Consider the following 20,591-nt stretch of genomic DNA (forward strand, 5'->3'; position numbering starts at 1 on the left):
TTGATACGCTGTCAGACTGAAACATTGTTATGCACTATTAATAAATTTATCAAACAAAAAGTACATAATCTTGACTGTTATGACAAAGTGCTCTCAGAACTGAAATCTAACAGACATTCTTATTTAAGCTGGCCTAACAGCCACTGTTAAGATATTCATCTATAGAGTAGGATGAGTTGCCTATCGAAAAGTCTTTCAAACTCTGTTTAAACCAAGCTTTATCTGATACCAAGTTTTTAATGGTGTCTTTCTTCCACAGATGAATTGTGTTGTAATGCGAGATTTTAATGAAGATGAAGTGTGCAGTTTTGTGGAGTTAACAAAAGAGTAAAATGTTGATGTAAGATTTATCGAGTACATGCCTTTCAGCGGCAACAAATGGAATGATGGGAAGATGGTCTCATTTAGTGAAATGCTCCAAATAATTAGAAAGCAGTGGCCTGATTTTGATCCTCTTCCCAATGGGCCCAATGATACCTCAAAGGTACGTGAAGTATTACATATGAACATACATTGAAAATAATTTAATGTTTATGACTTACTACCAATCACAAGAATACTTCACATCTGCTGGTGGTATGAGAGATGGACTGGTTTAGTTACATATTTCTCATCCCATTCAGTAAGTCTGTCCTGGCCTGGGTTTCTCTGCAGCTTTTCTGCAACTCTCCCCATTTCCTAAACCTTGACAATCCTTTTCTTACTTCCCTTTTCCTTCCCCTTCATTGTTTCTGCCAGAAGAAGAAGCCACTGGCTCCGAAAGCTAGCACATTTCCGTAACTTTAAGGGGAGTTAGAAGGGGAAAACATTCTTGTTCTTTTTTTCGGGTTTTTATCTGATTATAAAATTTGCAATTTTCCAAATAAAATGATATGTATATTACTTATAAACTTGCGTGGGAAGTATTTTATTTTATTTTCTAAAATATAATCTACACCAGTTGAAAATGTTAAAATTTTTACATGCATTACTTCAAGACCTAATAAAATCGGTAATTTTTTATATACAGGGTAGTCCATTGATCGTGACCGGGCCAAATATCTCACGAAATAAGTGTCAAATGAAAAAACTACAAAGAACGAAATTTGTCTAGCTTGAAAGGGGAAACCAGCTGGGCAATGGTTGGCCTGCTATAAGGCGCTGCCATAGATCAAACTGATATCAACTGTGTTTTTTTAAATAGGAACCCCATTTTTTATTACATATTCGTGTAATACGTAAAGAAATATGAATGTTTTAGTTGGACCACTTTCTTCGCTTTGTGATAGATGGCGCTGTAATAGTCACAAACATATGTCTCATAATTTTAGACGAACAGTTGGTAACAGGTAGGTTTTTTAAATTAAAATACAGAATGTAGGTACATTTGAACATTTTATTTCGGTTGTTCCAATGTGATACATGTACCTTTGTGAACTTATCATTTCTAAGAACGCATGCTGTTACGGCGTGATTACCTGTAAATACCACATTAATGCAATAAATGCTCAAAATGATGTCTGTCAACCTCAATGCCTTTGGCAATACATCTAATCACATTCCTCTCAACAGTGAGTAGTTCGCCTTCCGTAATGTTCGCACATGCATTGACAATGCACTGACGCATGTTGTCAGGCATTGTCGGTGGATCACGATAGCAAATATCCTTCAACTTTCCCCACAGAAAGAAATCTGGGGACGTCAGATCCGGTGAATGTGCGAGCCATGGTATGGTGCTTTGATGACCAATCCACCTGTCATGAAATATGCTATTCAATACTGCTTCAACTGCACGCAAACTATGTGCCGGACATCCATCATGTTGGAAGTACATTGCCATTCTGTCATGCAGTGAAACATCTTGTAGTAACATTGGTAGAACATTACGCAGGAAATCAGCATACATTGCACCATTTATATTGCCATCGATAAAATGGGGGCCAATTATCCTTCCTCCCTTAATGCCACACCATACATTAACCTGCCAAGGTCGCTGCTGTTCCACTTGTTGCTGCCATCGTAGATTTTCCGTTGGCCAATAGTGCATATTATGGCGGTTTAGGTTACTGCTGTTGGTGAATGATGCTTCATCGCTAAATAGAACGCATGCAAAAAATCTTTCATCGTCCCGTAATTTCTCTTGTGCCCTGTGGCAGAACTGTACATGACGTTCAAAGTCATCGCCATGCAATTCCTGGTGCATAGAAATATGGTACGGGTGCAATCGATGTTGATGTAGCATTCTCAACACTGACGTTTTTGAGATTCCCAATTCTTGCGCAATTTGTCTGCTACTGATGTGTGGATTAGCTGCCCCAGCAGCTAAAACACCTACTAGGGCATCATCATTTGTTGCAGGTCGTGGTTGGTGTTTCACATGAGGCTGGACACTTCCTGTTTCCTTAAATAATGTAACTATCCGGCAAATGGTCCGGACACTTCGATGATGTCATCCAGGATACCGAGCAGCAGACATAGCACACGCCCCTTGGGCATTTTGATCACAATAGCCATACATCAACACGATATCGACCTTTTCCGCAATTGGTAAACAGTCTATTTTAACACGGGTAATGTATCATGAAGCAAATACCGTCCGCACTGGCGGAATGTTATGTGATACCACATACTTACATGTTTGTGACTATTACAGCAGCTGGCTGGAGTGGCCGAGCGGTGCTAGGCACTACAGTCTGGAAATGCGCGACCGCTACGGTCGCAGGTTCGAATCCTGCCTCGGGCATGGATGTGTGTGATGTCCTTAGGTTAGTTAGGTTTAAGTAGTTCTAAGTTCTAGGGGACTGATGACCTCAGAAGTTAACTCCCATAGTGCTCAGAGCAATTTGAACCATTTTTGACTATTACAGCCCCATCTATCACAAAGCGAAAAAAGTGGTCCAGCTAAAACATTCATATTTCTTTACGTATTACATGAATATCTAATAAAAAAATGAGGATTCCTATTTTTAAAAAATGCAGTTGATATGAGTTTGACCTATGGCAGTGCCATCTAGCAGGCCAACCATAGCGCCATCTGGTTTCTCCCTTCAAGCTAGACGAATTTTGTTCTTTGTAGTTTTTTCATTTGATGCTTATTTTGTGAGATATTTGGCCCGGTCACTATCAATGGACCACCCTGTAGAAAGCTGTGGATTGCTTTGTTATGATGGTTAAGTTATGTGTTTGTATTGGTAGCAGTGTCAAAAATAGTATCGTATCTTTCCATAGCATAAACATGCTTTGTATATTGAAGTGCTAACGTTTTTCCGAGGAAAAGTGACGAATAGACTGGTAAATCTCTCAAAAAGTATGACTCCAAAATGAAGTGTTTTTAAGAAATGTGGGTTTCATGGTAATAAATTTTTGAATAAAGAGAAACATTGTGTTCAGCATGTGGTGTGTGAAGTTACAGACAATGAAATACTGGCAAACTCATGAGTATCTAGCGAAACACCCATTAGTGCTTTGAAGATTAAAATGAAACATAGTGATAACACAGTTATCTCAAAACAAACCTCATGTAAACGGTAGGTTAGGTTATATTCTGATACATTTACACATCCTAATAGGGATGTTATGTGAATGTGTGTGCTGCATGTATGTGGAGGGCCAGTTAGTTTACATGAAGACACTGAGGTATCAAATGGACAAGCCAGGAAACTTATCATTAATTCTGCCAGTTGCAAATATACTCATTCATTTTGGAATTCTGATAAGTGTAAAGATAATTATTTTAAAATAAATGTTAGGTGGTTTTATGGATTGAGAGCTATTGGCAAAGGACACACTGCAGCAGAAACAATGTGTGTCATGATGTATATGCCACGCCCACTTTGTAAAATGGACAAGTATGCAGGATTTATTGGAGCTGCTGTGAAATCTGCTGCATGTGAGTCAATTAAGGGTGCTGCAAATGAAGCTGCTGAAATAAACGATGGTATGATTGACATACCAGTAGCTTTTGGGGCACTTGGTAGAAGCGCAGCTGCAGTTCTAAGAATTCTGTTGCTACAGTGACCAGTGTGGATACTGGAAAGCTAATAGATTTCCAGATTTTAACCAAACATTGTTATAAGTATAAATCAGGGAATGAAGAAGGGCATATCTGTGACAGAAATTATGAAGGACAACTAGTCGTACGGAGGCCTGTGCAGCTGTTGAAATTTATAATCGATCTGTAAACTAAAGGCGAGTGTGTTACACTAAGTTCTTAGGTTAGGCAGACTCAAATGCATATAACAGTGTAGTAGCCACTCAGCCTTATGGTGAGAAGCTTATCACAGAAATGGAATGTGTTGGTCATGTCCAGAAGAGGATGGGTACCAGATTGAGGAAGTTGAAACAAAGTTTGAGAGACAAGAAACTTTCAGGTGGTAAGACCATAAGAAGCAGGCTGACAGACGAAATGATTGATGAACTACAACAGTATTATGACATTGCCATTAGAAATAATACTGAGGATTTGTTGAAAATGAAGCAGGCAGTATGGGCTACCTTCTTCCAGAGACTGTCAGCTGATGATAAACCAGTACACCATCTTTGCCCTCCTGGATCTGGTTCATGGTGCAATTACCGCAATGCCCAGTACTCAAACAGGTCATACAGCCATAAACATTCTATGCCAGCAGCAGTTGTGGATATCATAAAACCTGTTTACAGAGACCTGGCAATCCTGAATTATTGAAGAAGTGTCTGCATTGTTAGACTCAAAATCCCAATGAGTTGTTCAATAATCTTATAGTGTCAGTGTCATCGTAACTGCCGTCTGCGTCACGTCTGCTGTGCAGTGAGCTACGCTAGTTTAAGTATTAACTCTATTTTTCTTACTTGTCACTTCTTCTTCCGTGTGTTTTTGCTTTTAGGAAGCTTTAATTGTCGAGTGCTAGTAATAGTGTTCCATAGATTTTGTGTTTGTTTTGAATACAGTCAGAGAGAGTCCGTTTAGTCAGCCATAGTGCCAGTAGTGCTAGTGTTTGTTTTGAATACAGTCCAGAGACAGGTAGTGCTATTTTCATTGTTTTCTACAGGAAGTGTCTAGTAACCACAGTTTAGTCAATTATCAGCCGCCTTTAGTGAATTAGCAGTCCAGTTATAAGTTGATTAACTCTCTACAGTAAATTGATTTCTTAGGATGGATAGGATGTGTGACTGCTGTGTACGGACACAGGAGGAGCTGGCCACTGTTCGCGAACAGCTGAACGTGTTGATGGCCGCGGTTGGCCGTCTTCAGGCTGTTGCCTTGGAGTGTAGCGGCAGTGGGGAGTCTGGTGCGTTGCATGGTACACCCCAGGTGTTACATGCTTCACCCACTGACGCTTCTGTCGACACATCTTTTTGGGTACCGGGTGCGGTTGGGCCACCCTCTTCCCAAGGGGAGTGGCGGGTTCAGCGGCATTCGCGGCGCACGAGGCGGAGGGTCAGTGTGGAGGCTGGCCGTGTGGCATCGCCCATTCTGCCTGTGAGTGGACATGTGGCCACTCCTTCAGCAAGGTCCGAGCAGGCACATGGGGGGAGGGGTTTATTAGTTATTGGGAGCTCCAACGTTAGGCGGGTGATGGAGCCCCTTAGGGAAATAGCGGAAAGGTCGGGGAAGAAGGTCAGTGTTCACTCTGTCTGCTTGCCAGGGGACTCATCCGAGATGTGGAGGAGGCCGTGCCGACAGTGATAGAGAGCACTGGGTGCACCCGACTGCAAATTGTTGCTCATGTCGGCACCAATGACTCCTGCCGTCTGGGTTCAGAGCTCATCCTCAGTTCGTACAGGCGGTTAGCGGAGTTGGTGAAGGCGGAAAGCCTCGCGGGGTGGAATCTGAGCTAGCTATTTGTAGTATCGTTCCCAGAACCGATAGTGGTCCTCTGGTTTGGAGCCGAGTGGAAGGCTTAAACCAGGGGCTCAGACGATTCTGCGGAGATCTGGGGTGCAAATTTCTCGACCTCCGCTATCGGGTGGAGAAAAGTAGGGTCCCCCTGAATAGGTCATGCGTGCACTACATGCAGGAAGCGGCTACAAGGGTAGCGGAGTATGTGTGGAGTGCACATGTGGGTTTTTTAGGTTAGAGAATTCGCTCCCTAGGCCCGACAAGACACCTCCTGAGATGCGGCAAGGTAGAAGTAGACAAAATGCAACAGGGAATAACAATATTAATGTGCTAATAGTAAACTGCAGGAGCATCTATAGAAAGGTCCCAGAACTGCTCTGATTAATAAACGGTCACAATGCCCACATAGTACTAGGGACAGAAAGTTGTCTGAAACCAGATGTAAACATTAATAAATTCTAAACTCAGATTGGAATGTATACCGCAGAGACAGGCTGGACAGTGAAGGGGGAGGCATGTTTAAAGCGATAAGAAGTGCAATAGTATCGAAGGAAATTGATGGAGATCCGAAATGTGAAATAATTTGGGTGAAGGTCACGGTTAAAGCAGGCTCAGACATGGTAATTGGATGTCTCTATAGGCCCCCTGGCTCAGCAGCTGTTGTGGCTGAGCACCTGAAGGATAATTTGGAAAATATTTCGAGTAGATTTGCCCACCATGTTATAGTTCTGGGTGGAGATTTTAATTTGCCGGATATAGATTGGGAGACTCAAACTTTCATAACGGATGGCAGGGGCAAAGAATCCAGTGAAATTTTTTAAGAGCTTTATCTGAAAACTACCTTGAGCAGTTAAACAGAGAACCGACTCGTGGCGATAACATACACTCCTGGAAATTGAAATAAGAACACCATGAATTCATTGTCCCAGGAAGGGGAAACTTTATTGACACATTCCTGGGGTCAGATACATCACATGATCACACTGACAGAACCACAGGCACATAGACACAGGCAACAGAGCATGCACAACGTCGGCACTAGTACAGTGTATATCCACCTTTCGCAGCAATGCAGACTGCTATTCTCCCATGGAGACGATCGTAGAGATGCTGGATGTAGTCCTGTGGAACGGCTTGCCATGCCATTTCCACCTGGCGCCTCAGTTGGACCAGCGTTCGTGCTGGACGTGCAGACCGCGTGAGACGACGCTTCATCCAGTCCCAAACATGCTCAATGGGGGACAGATCCGGAGATCTTGCTGGCCAGGGTAGTTGACTTACACCTTCTAGAGCACGTTGGGTGGCACGGGATACATGCGGACGTGCATTGTCCTGTTGGAACAGCAAGTTCCCTTGCCGGTCTAGGAATGGTAGAACGAGGGGTTCGATGACGGTTTGGATGTACCGTGCACTATTCAGTGTCCCCTCGACGATCACCAGTGGTGTACGGCCAGTGTAGGAGATCGCTCCCCACACCATGATGCCGGGTGTTGGCCCTGAGTGCCTCGGTCGTATGCAGTCCTGATTGTGGCGCTCACCTGCACGGCGCCAAACACGCATACGACCATCATTGGCACCAAGGCAGAAGCGACTCTCATCGCTGAAGACGACACGTCTCCATTTGTCCCTCCATTCACGCCTGTCGCGACACCACTGGAGGCGGGCTGCACGATGTTGGTGCGTGAGCGGAAGACGGCCTAACGGTGTGCGGGACCGTAGCCCAGCTTCATGGAGACGGTTGCGAATGGTCCTCTCCGATACCCCAGGAGCAACAGTGTCCCTAATTTGCTGGGAAGTGGCGGTGTGGTCCCCTACGGCACTGCGTAGGATCCTACGGTCTTGGCGTGCATCCGTGCGTCGCTGCGGTCCGGTCCCAGGTCGACGGGCACGTGCACCTTCCACCGACCACTGGCGACAACATCGATGTACTGTGGAGACCTCACGCCCCACGTGTTGAGCAATTCGGCGGTACGTCCACCCAGCCTCCCGCATGCCCACTATACGCCCTCGCTCAAAGTCCGTCAACTGCACATACGGTTCACGTCCACGCTGTCGCGGCATGCTACCAGTGTTAAGGACTGCGATGGAGCTCCGTATGCCACGGCAAACTGGCTGACACTGAGGGCGGCGGTGCACAAATGCTGCGCAGCTAGCGCCATTCGACGGCCAACACCGCGGTTCCTGGTGTGTCCGCTGTGCCGTGCGTGTGATCATTGCTTGTACAGCCCTCTCGCAGTGTCCGGAGCAAGTATGGTGGGTCTGACACACCGGTATCAATGTGTTCTTTTTTCCATTTCCAGGAGTGTATTAGACCTTCTAGTGACAAACAGACCTGAACTATTTGAAACAACGCAGAACAGGGAATCAGCGATCATAAAGTGGTTACTGCATCAATGATTTCAGCCGTAAATAGAAATATTAAAAAAGGTACGAAGATTTTTCTGGTTAGCAAAAGTGACAAAAATCAGATTTCAGAGTACCTGACGGCTCAACACAAAAGTTTTGTTTTAAGTACAGATAGTGTTGAGGATCAGTGGACAAAGTTCAAAACCATCGTACAATACGCATTAGATGAGTATGTGCCAAGCAAGATCGTAAGAGATGGAAAAGAGCCAGCGTGGTACAACAACCGAGTTAGAAAACTTCTGCGGAAGCAAAGGGAACTTCACAGCAAACATAAACATAGCCAACACCTTGCAGACAAACAAAAATTACGTGAAGCGAAATGTAATGTGAGGAGGGCCATGCGAGAGGCATTAAATGAATTCGAAAGTAAAGTTCTATGTACTGACTTGGCAGAAAATCCTAAGAAATTTTGCTCTTATGTCAAAGCGGTAGGTGGATCAAAACAAAATGTCCAGACACTCTGTGACCAAAAAGGTACTGAAACAGAGGATGATGGACTAAAGGCCGAAATACTAAATGTCTTTTTCCAAAGCTATTTCACAGAGGAAGACTGCACTGTAGTTCCTTCTCTAGATTGTCACACAGATGACAAAATGGTAGATATTGAAATAGATGACAGAGGGATAAAGAAACAATAAAAATCACTCAAAAGAGGAAAGGCCGCTGGACCTGATGGGATACCAGTTCAGTTTTACACAGAGTATGCGAAGGGACTTGTCCCCCTTCTTGCAGCAGTGTACCGTAGGTCTCTACAAGAGCATAGCATTCCAAAGAATTGGAAAAGGGCACATGTCATCCCCGTTTTCAAGAAGGGACGTCGAACAGAAGTGCAGAACTATAGACCTATATCTCTAACGTCGATCAGTTGTAGAATTTTAGAACATGTATTATGTTTGAGTATTATGACTTTTCTGTAAACTAGAAATCTACTCTGTAGGAATCAGCATGGGTTTCGAAAAAGACGATCGTGTGAAACCCAGCTCGCGCTATTCGTCCACGAGACTCAGAGGGCCATAGACACGGGTTCCCAAATAGATGCTGTGTTTCTTGACATCCGCAAGGCGTTCAATACAGTTCCCCGCAATCGTTTAATGAACAAAGTAAGAGCATATGGACTATCAGACCAATTATGTGATTGGATTGAAGAGTTTCTAGATAACAGAACGCAGCATGTCAGTCTCAATGGAGAGAAGTCTTCCGAAGTAAGAGTGATTTCAGGTGTGCTGCAGGGGCATGTCATAGGACAGTTGCTATTCACAATGTACATAAATGACCTTGTGAATGACATCGGAAGTTCACTGAGGCTTTTTGCGGATGATGCTGTGGTATATCGAGAGGTTGCAACAATGGAAAATTGTACTGAAATGCAGGATGATCTGCAGCGAATTGATGCATGGTGCAGGGAATGGCAATTGAATCTCAATGTAGACAAGTGTAATGTGCTGCGAATACATAGAAAGAAAGATCCCATATCATTTAGCTACAATATAGCAGGTCAGCAATTGGAAGCAGTTAATTCCATAAATTATCTGGGAGTATGCATTAGGAGTGATTTAAAATGGAATGATCATATAAAGTTGATCGTCGGTAAATCAGATGCCAGACTGAGATTCGTTGGAAGAATCCTAAGGAAATGCAATCCGAAAACAAAGGAATTAGGTTACAGTACACTTGTTCGCCCACTGTTTGAATACTGCTCAGCAGTGTGGGATCCGTACCAGATAGGGTTGATAGAAGAGATAGAGAAGATCCAACAGAGAGCAGCATGCTTCGTTATAGGATCATTTAGTAATCGCGAAAGCATTACAGAGATGTTAGATAAACTCCAGTGGAAGACTCTGCAGAAGAGACGCTCAGTAGCTCGGTATGGGCTTTTGTTGAAGTTTCGAGAACATACCTTCACCGAGGAGTCAAGCAGTATATTGCTCCCTCCTACGTATATCCCGCGAAGAGACCATGAGGATAAAATGAGAGAGATTAGAGCCCGCACAGAGGCATACCGACAATCCTTCTTTCCACAAACAATACGAGACTGGAATAGAAGGGAGAACCAATAGAGGTACTCAAGGTACCCTACACCGTCAGGTGGCTTGAGGAGTATGGATGTAGATGTAGATGTAGACCAAAAAATGATTTTCTCGTAATGAAGACACTAAAGTGGGGGTCAGTTATGCTGTTATTGCTTTTAATGATGGCAACATTGGTAGCGTGAAAGTGCTACAACATATGGGAATTAATTCTGGAGCAAACTGCATCAGAGAATTTGAATGGATGGACAAGGTTTGCATTGGTAAAGCAAAGTATGCAGCACAGTTGGCCACTACGGAGTCCAGAAAGAAGAAAACAAGAAAAAACTTAAAAAAGATCAAGAGGATGATATACAGTATGGTGCAGGGTGCTTCTGAGTGACTAAAAATAAAATGTTAAGCATATATTGAGTTACAGTCTATTAAAACTTTAAAAACTCTTCCTGAAAATTTACATTTTCTCTTGCATTTTTCCCTAAATCTCAGAAACTACTTCGAGTAGCGAATTCAAATTTTCAGGGAGTAATAACATACGTATCCTGAGTCTTCTTAACTAAAAGAAAAACATAATGTTATGTATAAATAAAATTATTTAGAATAACATACAAAAAAGTACACAAAATTTTAACTGTGTAATTAAAAAATTGTATTTCCAAAAGCAGTGACTGAAATGCAATTATTGTAAGACTCAGAACATATAGTTTAATGTGCTGTAAAAGTTTCTTGTCAATGGCTACAGTTGTTCCTGAAATACGGGGAAGTTAAGTCACTAAATTTAACATTGTCAGGATAGGGTGTTCAAACTCCCCTTAATGCATGTTTTCTCCTTCCTCCACTTGGTGAGCAACACATTTATAGTATTTTCACAACAGCAGTAGCTATTTTCTTACAATTTCTTTTTGCAGGCATACCATGTCCTGGGCTTCAAGGGATGTGTGGGATTTATTACCTCAATGAGTGAACACTTCTGTGGCACGTGCAACCGTTTACGGATAACAGCTGATGGCAATTTGGAGGTGTGTCTCTTTGGGAATTCAGAGATATCTCTCAGGTGAGTGATGAAACATAGAATAATCGTGTCCAAGTGAAAATTCATGTGAGGAAACCATAAAATTACTAGAAGACTGACAGACTGATCAGTATTTTATGTTCAAGAGGTGAAATTCCAAAACTTCTTATAGACACATTCGTTCCTCTTATCCTCACATTAGTCGTGGAGTCCGAGTGACCTTTCAGACCTTCAGGAACTTATCCCTCTTTCCTATCTCATGAAGGAACTGATAGTTCCAAATGCTGAGTATAGAATAATACTTTTAAACTGTTTGCCATGCACATTAGGTATGTGGTTGGTATATGGAAGAGATAAACTGCAGTTAAATCCAGCAGGTATGAAATGAGTAATCTTTTCTTGAAGTTTTCAGCTTGCACCCTCCTCCCTCCCAGACATACAAACCAGATACCTCTAGCTAAATAATTTGTGAGTATATATAACTTGCCTCTGTCAACATCATGTTACACTAACCTATTTGTGAGATTAAATTAAAGGAAAGTAATCAGGACTGGAAATTATGTAAAGACATTTTTAGCTATGTCCCTTGGTTGTAATAAAGTTAACACAGTATTTCTGTCCATGTGATGGTAACTATGATTCGCCAGCCACCGTTGCTGAGCGGTTCTAGACGCTTCAGTCCAGAACCGCGCGACTGCTACGGTCGCAGGTTTGAATCCTGCCTTGGCTCAGATGTTAAGTCCCATAGTGCCCAGAGCCATTTGAACTGTGATTCATGATTATCAGTGTCTATATGTTCCAAATAAAAATTGGAACTTCATGTGTATAAATGTACACATTATTAGACAATGGGACCAACAACTGACACTTTTAAATTGATGACTAGACTAAGAGATTAATAATAGGAAAAAAACTGCAAGATACTTGGCGATAAGTTTTTTTCAGGACAAGGTAAGGTGGGTAGGGGGTGGGAAGAATCAGCTCTCTCTTTGTGAGCATAACAGAAATCCTTTATCAACCGAAGGTAAAATAAGATATAAAAATACAGGGTCAAACAATTAATTTAAGTATCTTAGAAACCAAATGACTAATGAAATTGGAAGCTAAGAAAAGTAAGTTCGTAGTAAGTAGGGTGAAACACAGGGGGCTGCAACATATTGCCATTGTTGTTTGACTTGTCTATCAAAGAAAAAAGAAATGGATCAAAACAAAATAAAAGTGAGAATGGAAATGTATCAGAAGCAGATAGGAATAAGCAAGGAACATATTCTTTAATAAATAAAAAAAAAAAAAAAACTGACATGTGAGGCAGATGTTCCTACAATTTTATGTTCAAAGCACAGCAGTCTGTGAAAGCAAAATATTTATGACATTGAAAAAAGAAAATCAGTGAGTGAAAAGTGTGTGTAGGTGAATTGTGGTGAAAGACTGGATATTGGAACTTCTGTTAGGCTGCCCAGTATTAGTTAACTTGGTAGTAAAGGAGCAAGTTTGCAAGGGCAGATAACTGTTTGACTACATAAAATAGAGTGGGAATATGGAAAAGCTAGTCCAAGATAGGATAAAAAAGATAACAGCAACTTAAAAAATGAATTGATAAGTTACCATGAACCCCATTCCAATCTAGTGAATGCAGTGGTTGACAATATCTTGTGACATTCACCTATAAGGCTCAAACAATAATTGCTAAATAAAAATACAAAATGTTGACAAGACTGTATCTAAGCTGTCACTCTCTTTTGAAACAAGGGTGTTTAAACCAACAAACACGCAGGAAAGCAGGGACAACTCGCACACTAGAGAAGGATGGGCAGTATCATTGAAGGAGTGAGCATAAACCGTGTGGAATATGTGTGGTACAAGAAATGATAGTAAGGAAAAAAAAAGAAGAAGAAGAAGAAGAGGAAAAATGTTGATCTGGAAACAAGGGAATAAAAATTTGCCACGTGAAGAGACAATATGGTACTGTGCTGATGAGTGTGTACAAGTGGTGATATACAATATACATTGATAAAGGAACTCTGCATTGGGCCCAGAAGACCACGCAATGCTCTTCGAGAGATGTTCTCTACTATATATCTATGGAGAGTTAAGGGGTCAGTATACAACTCTCCAGGCTGTTATCAACTTCCAGAAGTTGAAGACACTACTTCTCACTTGAGTAGCTCCTCAGCTGGAACTACAAGCAGTGTGTACCCTATTCCAGTCTGTCCACCGAGCAGAATTTCCCGGCTCTACAAGGAATTGAACCTGATCCCTTTCTATGGCACGCCTGTGGCATACTGACTGCATAGCTGTGGCAAGAGTCATAATATACACTTGTGAACAATTGAGTTATAACTATTCTGTTTATTGGGGAGAGAGTATGTATATTGCCACCGTGAATGAAATAGTTTAGTGTATCGTAACTGGAATGCATTCAGACCTCGTACTTGTGTGAGAGCGCAGTGTCTTAGACACTTGTAGTGTTTGTCTTAGCATGAACTAACCGGTGAGCCTTACTTTCTAGTATTTTTAATTATATATCATTACTGGTGCCTCTGGCACTTTTGTGTTGCAATAGCAATAGCTTGCAATAGCAAACATTCAGTCAACCATGGTTTTTGGATTAGAAGTAGAGGTCAGCTGGGTTGACAGTGGGAATAGAGTGATGGGAAGTGGACAATAAGCAGTTATATCGAAGGGTGCATTATTTGATATGTTAAGGTTAATTACAAAACGTGGATTGGAGAATTTTTCATGTTGAGCAGAAGTAAGTTTACAGGACCAGATGTGAAATTACACATGATCAGTGTGAATCCCTATAGTCAGCATGAACACTGGCACACAGAATAATTTATAGGTAGCCTTGCTGTATATAAAAAATCAGATTTGTGCTGAACTGTCATGAACAAACTGTCACTTCTCTGGAATAAATAGACTCTCATTTGTTAATTACATCTGTGTAAATGAAAAATATAGGAAAACATAGATTGCTGCTTACTGTAAAGGAGACATGTTACATTGTAGACAGGCACAATTAAAAAGGCACTTACAAAAAGCTTTCGGCCACAGCCTTCATCAGCAAAAGAGATACAGAGAAACACACACATTCATACACACAGGCAAGCACATGTCACACACATATGACTGCCAACTCCAGCAGCTTGCCCCTAGCTGCTGGACTTGGCAGTTTTTTTTTCTCTGTGTGTGCGTGCATGCGTGTGTGCGCACGCAGTGTGCTTGCTTGTGTGTTGTGCCTGTGTGCAACTTTATTTTCTTTACGGTAAATAGTGATCTTTCTTTCCCTGCACTGTTGATATTCCTACCTGGAATTTACATTGTTTAATCAGTGTAAATAAGAAGGACACCGTTACATATATTCTGTCACTTGAAGACTAATACATGAAGTAAGTGGACATTATTTTTTATTGCAGAGGATCTTTGTCACCACTAATTATTAATTTTGTGTTCCAGTTAATTAGACATGCTTTCATCCTTTCCTGGATGTGCTCTTTTTGTTAAATCTTCCTTCAAAAGATCTGATTTACTTCAAATTAATAAACCTGAGTATTCTGAAAAAGGAGGTGCAGCTTACAGCTGCAGTGTGACAGTTGATCACAGGGTGATTTTATCACTGCCATATCCTTGGTACCCATGGCTCGAGACACATATTCTATAAGGGTGTGTAGTCATTGGGCTTTCTTGTACCACAGTGTCAAAGGTGTACTGTGAGCAGATTTATTCAAGGAAAATACTACCACAATCAGCAGAGTGAACTGCTATGGGCAACAGGATATCATTGACAGGGGTTACCACTGACTAGCATGGCTTTAGCAGTGAACAGGTGGGCCACAATGTAGCAAATGACTCACCAACTCAGTGACAGTCAATAAACAGTAACCATTCATGCCACTGGGAACTGTCACCTCTTTGTGGGATACAAACATGCAATCTGCACACTGCTCGTGACAGTTACAAAGATTAGCATTGGTTCGGAACAGCACCAGGGGATGCTCGAAGCATGCAGGAAGGTCATCTGTCTGATGATTTGCGGTACATACTGCCAAGGTGGCAGGGTGCAAAATAAGGAGTGATCAAAAAACTTCCATTTGAAGGCTGCATAGTTCAGATCAGTATGCCACACACACACACACACACACACACACACACACACACACACACACATATCCATCCGCACATATACCCTGCTTGTGTCTGTATATGTGCGGATGAATATATGTGTGTGTGTGTGTGTGTGTGTGTGTGTGTGTGTGTGTGTGTGTGTGTGTGCGCGCGCGCGTGAGTGTATACCTGTCCTTTTTCCCCCCTAAGGTAAGTCTTTCCACTCCCGGGGTTGGAATGACTCCTTATCCTCTCCCTTAAAAGCCACATCCTTTCGTCTTTCCCTCTCCTTCCCTCTTTCCTGATGAAGCAACTGTGGGTTGCGAAAGCTTGAATTTTGTGTGTGTGTTTGTTTGTGTGTCTATCAACATACCAACAGTTTCATTTGGTAAGTTACATCATCTTTGTTTTTAGATATATTTTTCCCATTTGGAATGTTTCCCTGTATTATATTATATATCAGTGCATTCCTCTCCCACAACTATCCAGCAGACCTTGTCCACAAACAGATCTCCCAAGCAATACATTCCTCCCCACCCAACAACAATGTTACTACCCCCAGACCACACAGAAGCATCCCCCTTTTCACCCAATATTATCCTGGCCTCGAATACGGCAACTAATTACTCTGCCACGGATATGAATTTCTCAAGTCAAGCCCTGAAGTGAGATCATCCCTTGACAATATTCTCCCCACAACACCCAGAGTTGCCTTTTGCCGACCCCCTAACCTCCGTAACATCCTTGTCAAACCCTACAATATTCCCAGACCACCTTCTCTACCCAGCGGTTCCTACCCCTGTAACCGACCCCGATGCAAAACCTGCCCCATGCATCCCCCCACAACCAAATACTCCTGCCCCGCTACTGGTATAACATACACAACTCAAGGCAGGGCCACATGTGAGACAACACGTCATTTATCAGCTGACATGCCTGCACTGCACAGCCTTTTACTTTGGTATGACGACAACTAAACTGGCTGAGCGCGTGAATGGGCACAGACGAACTGTCCGCCTAGGAGATGTCCAATACCCAGTAGCGGAGCATGCCCTCCAGCATAATTCTAGGGACCTAGGAACCTGCTACACCATATGTGCCATTTGGCTTCTCCCACCCAACACCAGTACCTCGGAACTGCGGAGATGGGAACTTGCACTCCAACACATCTTTTCATCCCGCCATCCCCCTGGACTGAACATATGTTAACCAACCTCACTCCCATTTACTCTTTAGTCTTCTCCTCTTTCCCTTTCCTCTTTAGCCATTCACGCATCTTTTCATCCTACACAGTTGCGTTTATCTTTATACTATGTGCCTCTTTACTTCTGTATTCATCCTCCTTGGTTTGAAGCTGGCACAGTAATTACAGTAGAATATCTTTGGCTTCCCTCTGACATCCATGCCTCCATCTTTGCTACCCTTCCTGTTTACCTTTCCCCTGTTGCTTCATAACCTGGGTTGTGAATAACTGAATCCACTTTCCCTTCTTCCCCTTTTTTCCCCTCTCTCCTCCCTGATGAAGGAACGAAGTTCCGAAAGCTAGGATACGTCAATTTTCTGTTCTGTTTTGTGTATCTATCGGCTGTACTGAGCTGAGGTAAGTACTGGCCAGGCCCTCTATCTCTTTGTTAGCATTTGTTTCATATATATAAACACACACACACACACACACACACACACACACACACACACACACACACACACACAGGGTGATGCGTATTAACATTTAAAAACCTCCAAAGCACTGTAGATGACCCTGAGACAAGTAATTTAATACAAGACACATGGGATCATTCTGCTGGAACACTGTTCTTAGGTGTTACAGTTCACCAGGCAGACTGTCGGTATCTGAGATCACGTGTGCTCTATGTGCCAGGGAGTGTAAGACACTACCACATTGTGCAGGGTGATGGGAACTTTTGGACCGCAAATATAACTCTGCGTGTATCGGTTTGCAGTAGAGACTATGCCCCAGTGTTCTGTCAGCTTTTCTTCTAACCGTGACATCCAGGAATGGTAAGCTGCTATCTTATTGTACTTCCACAGTGAACTGAATATTCAGATGGAGTGAGTGCAAATGCTGCAGGAACATAGGTAGTGTCTGTATTATGTGGGCCACACCACAAATGTCTCTTCAGCATTCTGCCAGAAGGAGGAATGTTGGATATTTACTAAGGGAAATAGAGGGTCTCCCATGGGAACACTGTCCACTTGATCAAAGTAGTTGGTGTTACATAAGAAATAGGATGAGGTATGCACATGTTTAAACAGCACCACAATTTCTTTCTCAAACTTGCTGCTAATAATCTCTAATGAGGGCTGCAGGGGCACTTTTGTAAGTAATGATATAACATTTGAGCTAACTAAAAGATCTGAAAGTTCTAGTTTAAGCATCTTCAGGTATTCTATGAAATCCTCTGAATTCTAAATATGATGGTCATAGTCATCCACATGATAAATTTCAAAGCTGTCACGTGGAAATTGCCAGTTGCATCTTGCAGCAGTGATGGTGGAAATCACCACCACCTGAAGATGCCAAAATGTTGTGTCACTGAAATATTGAGGGAGGGACTTGCATAATGTTATCTGGTGGGGAACCCAAAGTGTTTTTGCAACAGATCTATCAGGCAAGCCTGAAAATTCACATATACTCCAAGCAGTAAGTACCTGTTGTAAAATGGTCACATTAGTGAGCTTGGCAATTAATTAACAGTTTATCAATAAATTCGGCTTCATTTTGCAAGAAATTGTGCTGTGTTCCACTACTCCCTCTTCAACAAAACTAATGTCAGTTTCTGCTCCACCTCTTCAGCCCAAGATCCTATGTATACTCTTGAGCATTTGTGTAAGATACCTGTTTATTTATAAAAATAAAAGTAACTTCTATCATGACTTTCCCATTCTTGTCCAGTGGGTTTGTTATCCTGCTGTTGCCTACTACAGACTACAAGATTACTGTTGAAGATTTCTGCAAAGTTTTTCTTCCTTTTTAGTGTACCAACATTTCACTGTGTGGTAATTGCCTGGTACTGTTTAACGGGTGTTTTAACTGTTGTTTCAGAGATGCAATACGAAGCAAATGCAGTGAGGATGACTTGCTTGCCATGATTGGGGCAGCAGTGAGAAGAAAGAAGTAACAACATGCAGGTAAGATACATTACAGCAAATGTAACTCTATAGATAGAAAGAAAATTTCTGCTTAACAAGTCATAGCAAACATAAGAGCAAAATAGAACGAAAAACAACAGTGATAGAACCTGTGTTTTTGTGTAAAATTGGATTTAATTTTTTATTTAGTATTCAGTCTGATTAATGCCCATTGGTCAACAATACATTTCAGCCCTAGAATTTGGTTCTGCAAGGTCCACCAGATAACCATATATGGCTGTTGTAACTCCTTTATTGGACTTCAGAAGTTTTCCAGCAACAAATCTTTTTTTTTCTTTCTTTCTTTCTTTTTTCTTCTTTTTAAAAGAGAAGCTAAAATGCAGAAAACATCATAAAGGAAACACTCACAGAAAAGCATCAGTGTCCTTGAAACAATGGAAACTCCAGTAGGAATATCAACAATGTTGGAAAAGACAGATTACTACTTACTGGTGAAGGCTGTGGCTGAAAGCTTCATGTAAGTGTCTTTTAATTCTGCCCATCTGCAGCCTAAGGTATCTTCTTTATGGTAAGTAACAGTCTGTCTTTTCCTTCATTATTCATTAGTGTTCTTTGTTTTTATTGCTGTTTAGCAAGCATCATGTGGTATATAAGGGATGCGAATAGTGTCAGATGTTGAATCATCACTCTGGAGGATATGAAGGTGCTGCATATTGGTGTGAGACAGCATTATCTGATGAGAGTTTGAAAGAAACCTCATTGTGGATGTCCATTTGGTCGCCTGGTTAAACCTTGCAACATCTGTATTTTTGGAGTATTTGGATCTGATAGTGGCCTGATGTTGGAAAGTAAGGGCATACTCAAAATCAATGTTCGAGTTGACTACATCAGACCACTACAAGGGAGCATCACTGTGGAGTGTACTGAGTACATTGTAACCTGTTCACGTCTGTGACTGCCATCTGAGAACAAGTACAGTAAACTCTCATGCAGCTACACTTTTGGCTAGCTAGATTGACACTTGACAAGTTTCAATTTGCATGCACCTGGAGCCAAGCATTTGCTGGTGTTTTTTGGCAATCTAGTGCTAATCAGTGCACTGGTACGTGTCAAAAGTCCAAGTATTGTCAATTCGTGCGTGTGTTGGTTGAAGCTCTAGTGTGTTTCTTATTCATATTGCATGGTTTCATGCCACTGCCATCTATTGGAACTCCTTGTAAGTACAGTACATACAGTATTGTTCTATGCAGCGCAACGTAGTCCTGTCGAAACTGACAATTAGTGTGCGCCGCCTAACACTTTCCATTTGTTGTCAGTACATCAAAGCTGGTGAGCCACCCACAAAAGTTGCTGCAGAGTAGGAGTACAATTACTGATCGGAAGACAAATCGATCAGGAATTGAAAAATTTTGTTCCATCCAAGCATTGGGCAGTGCAGTGAAATCTTGAAAAACAATGAGAAAAGGTGCACATCCTCAGTTAGAAGAGGCATTATTTTTGTGGCACGAATAAATAAGAGCCAAAGGTGTGTCAGTTTCAGGTCCTCTACTTTGTCAAAATGAGCTGATGAGCTGATTGAAGGAAAGAAGCAAGAATTCCTCGGAAGTAATGGCCGGCAGGATCATTTCAAGAAGCGGCATGGCATTCATGAAATTGCCATCAGTGCCAAATCATTATCTGGGGATGAAGCTGCTACGCTGATTTTAAGAAGAAACTGCACACAATCATTGACAAAGGAGGTTATACTGGCAATCAACTTTACAAATGTGATGAAACTGGGTTGAATTACAAAATGCTGCCAACGAAAACCCTTGCCTCTAAAGAAGAAGAAATGGCTTCCGGATACAAAAATATCAAAGAAAGATTTACTGTCCTCGCTTGCAGTAATGCCACTGGCAATCATAAACTGTGTCTTACTTTAATTGGCAAATCCAAAACACCAAGAGCATTTAGACACCAACCAACCAGTTTGCCACTGAGGTACACGAATCAGTCTTAAGGCATGTATGAACAGTGCCATCTTCAGAGAGTGGTTCCAGTTAGAGTTTGTTCCAGCTGTAGTAAATTACATGGAAGGAAATGGACTTCCTCGAAAAGCGCTACTTCTTGTGGACAATGCTCCTTATCACCCAGGTGA

The 20,591-nt window shown here is 42.0% G+C and overlaps 1 protein-coding gene across 1 annotated transcript; it reads left to right on the forward strand.

The window, feature by feature from the left end:
• Positions 1 to 358: 358 nt before the first annotated feature.
• LOC124722831 (molybdenum cofactor biosynthesis protein 1-like) lies at positions 359 to 18,483 on the forward strand. Its single transcript, XM_047247952.1, has 3 exons — positions 359 to 484; positions 11,136 to 11,281; positions 18,408 to 18,483. The coding sequence occupies exons 1-3, from the start codon at positions 359 to 361 to the stop codon at positions 18,481 to 18,483; spliced, it is 348 nt and encodes a 115-aa protein (XP_047103908.1).
• Positions 18,484 to 20,591: the final 2,108 nt, after the last annotated feature.

The sequence above is a fragment of the Schistocerca piceifrons genome, chromosome X, assembly GCF_021461385.2.
Source record: "Schistocerca piceifrons isolate TAMUIC-IGC-003096 chromosome X, iqSchPice1.1, whole genome shotgun sequence".
Classification (NCBI taxonomy): Eukaryota; Metazoa; Arthropoda; class Insecta; order Orthoptera; family Acrididae; genus Schistocerca; species Schistocerca piceifrons.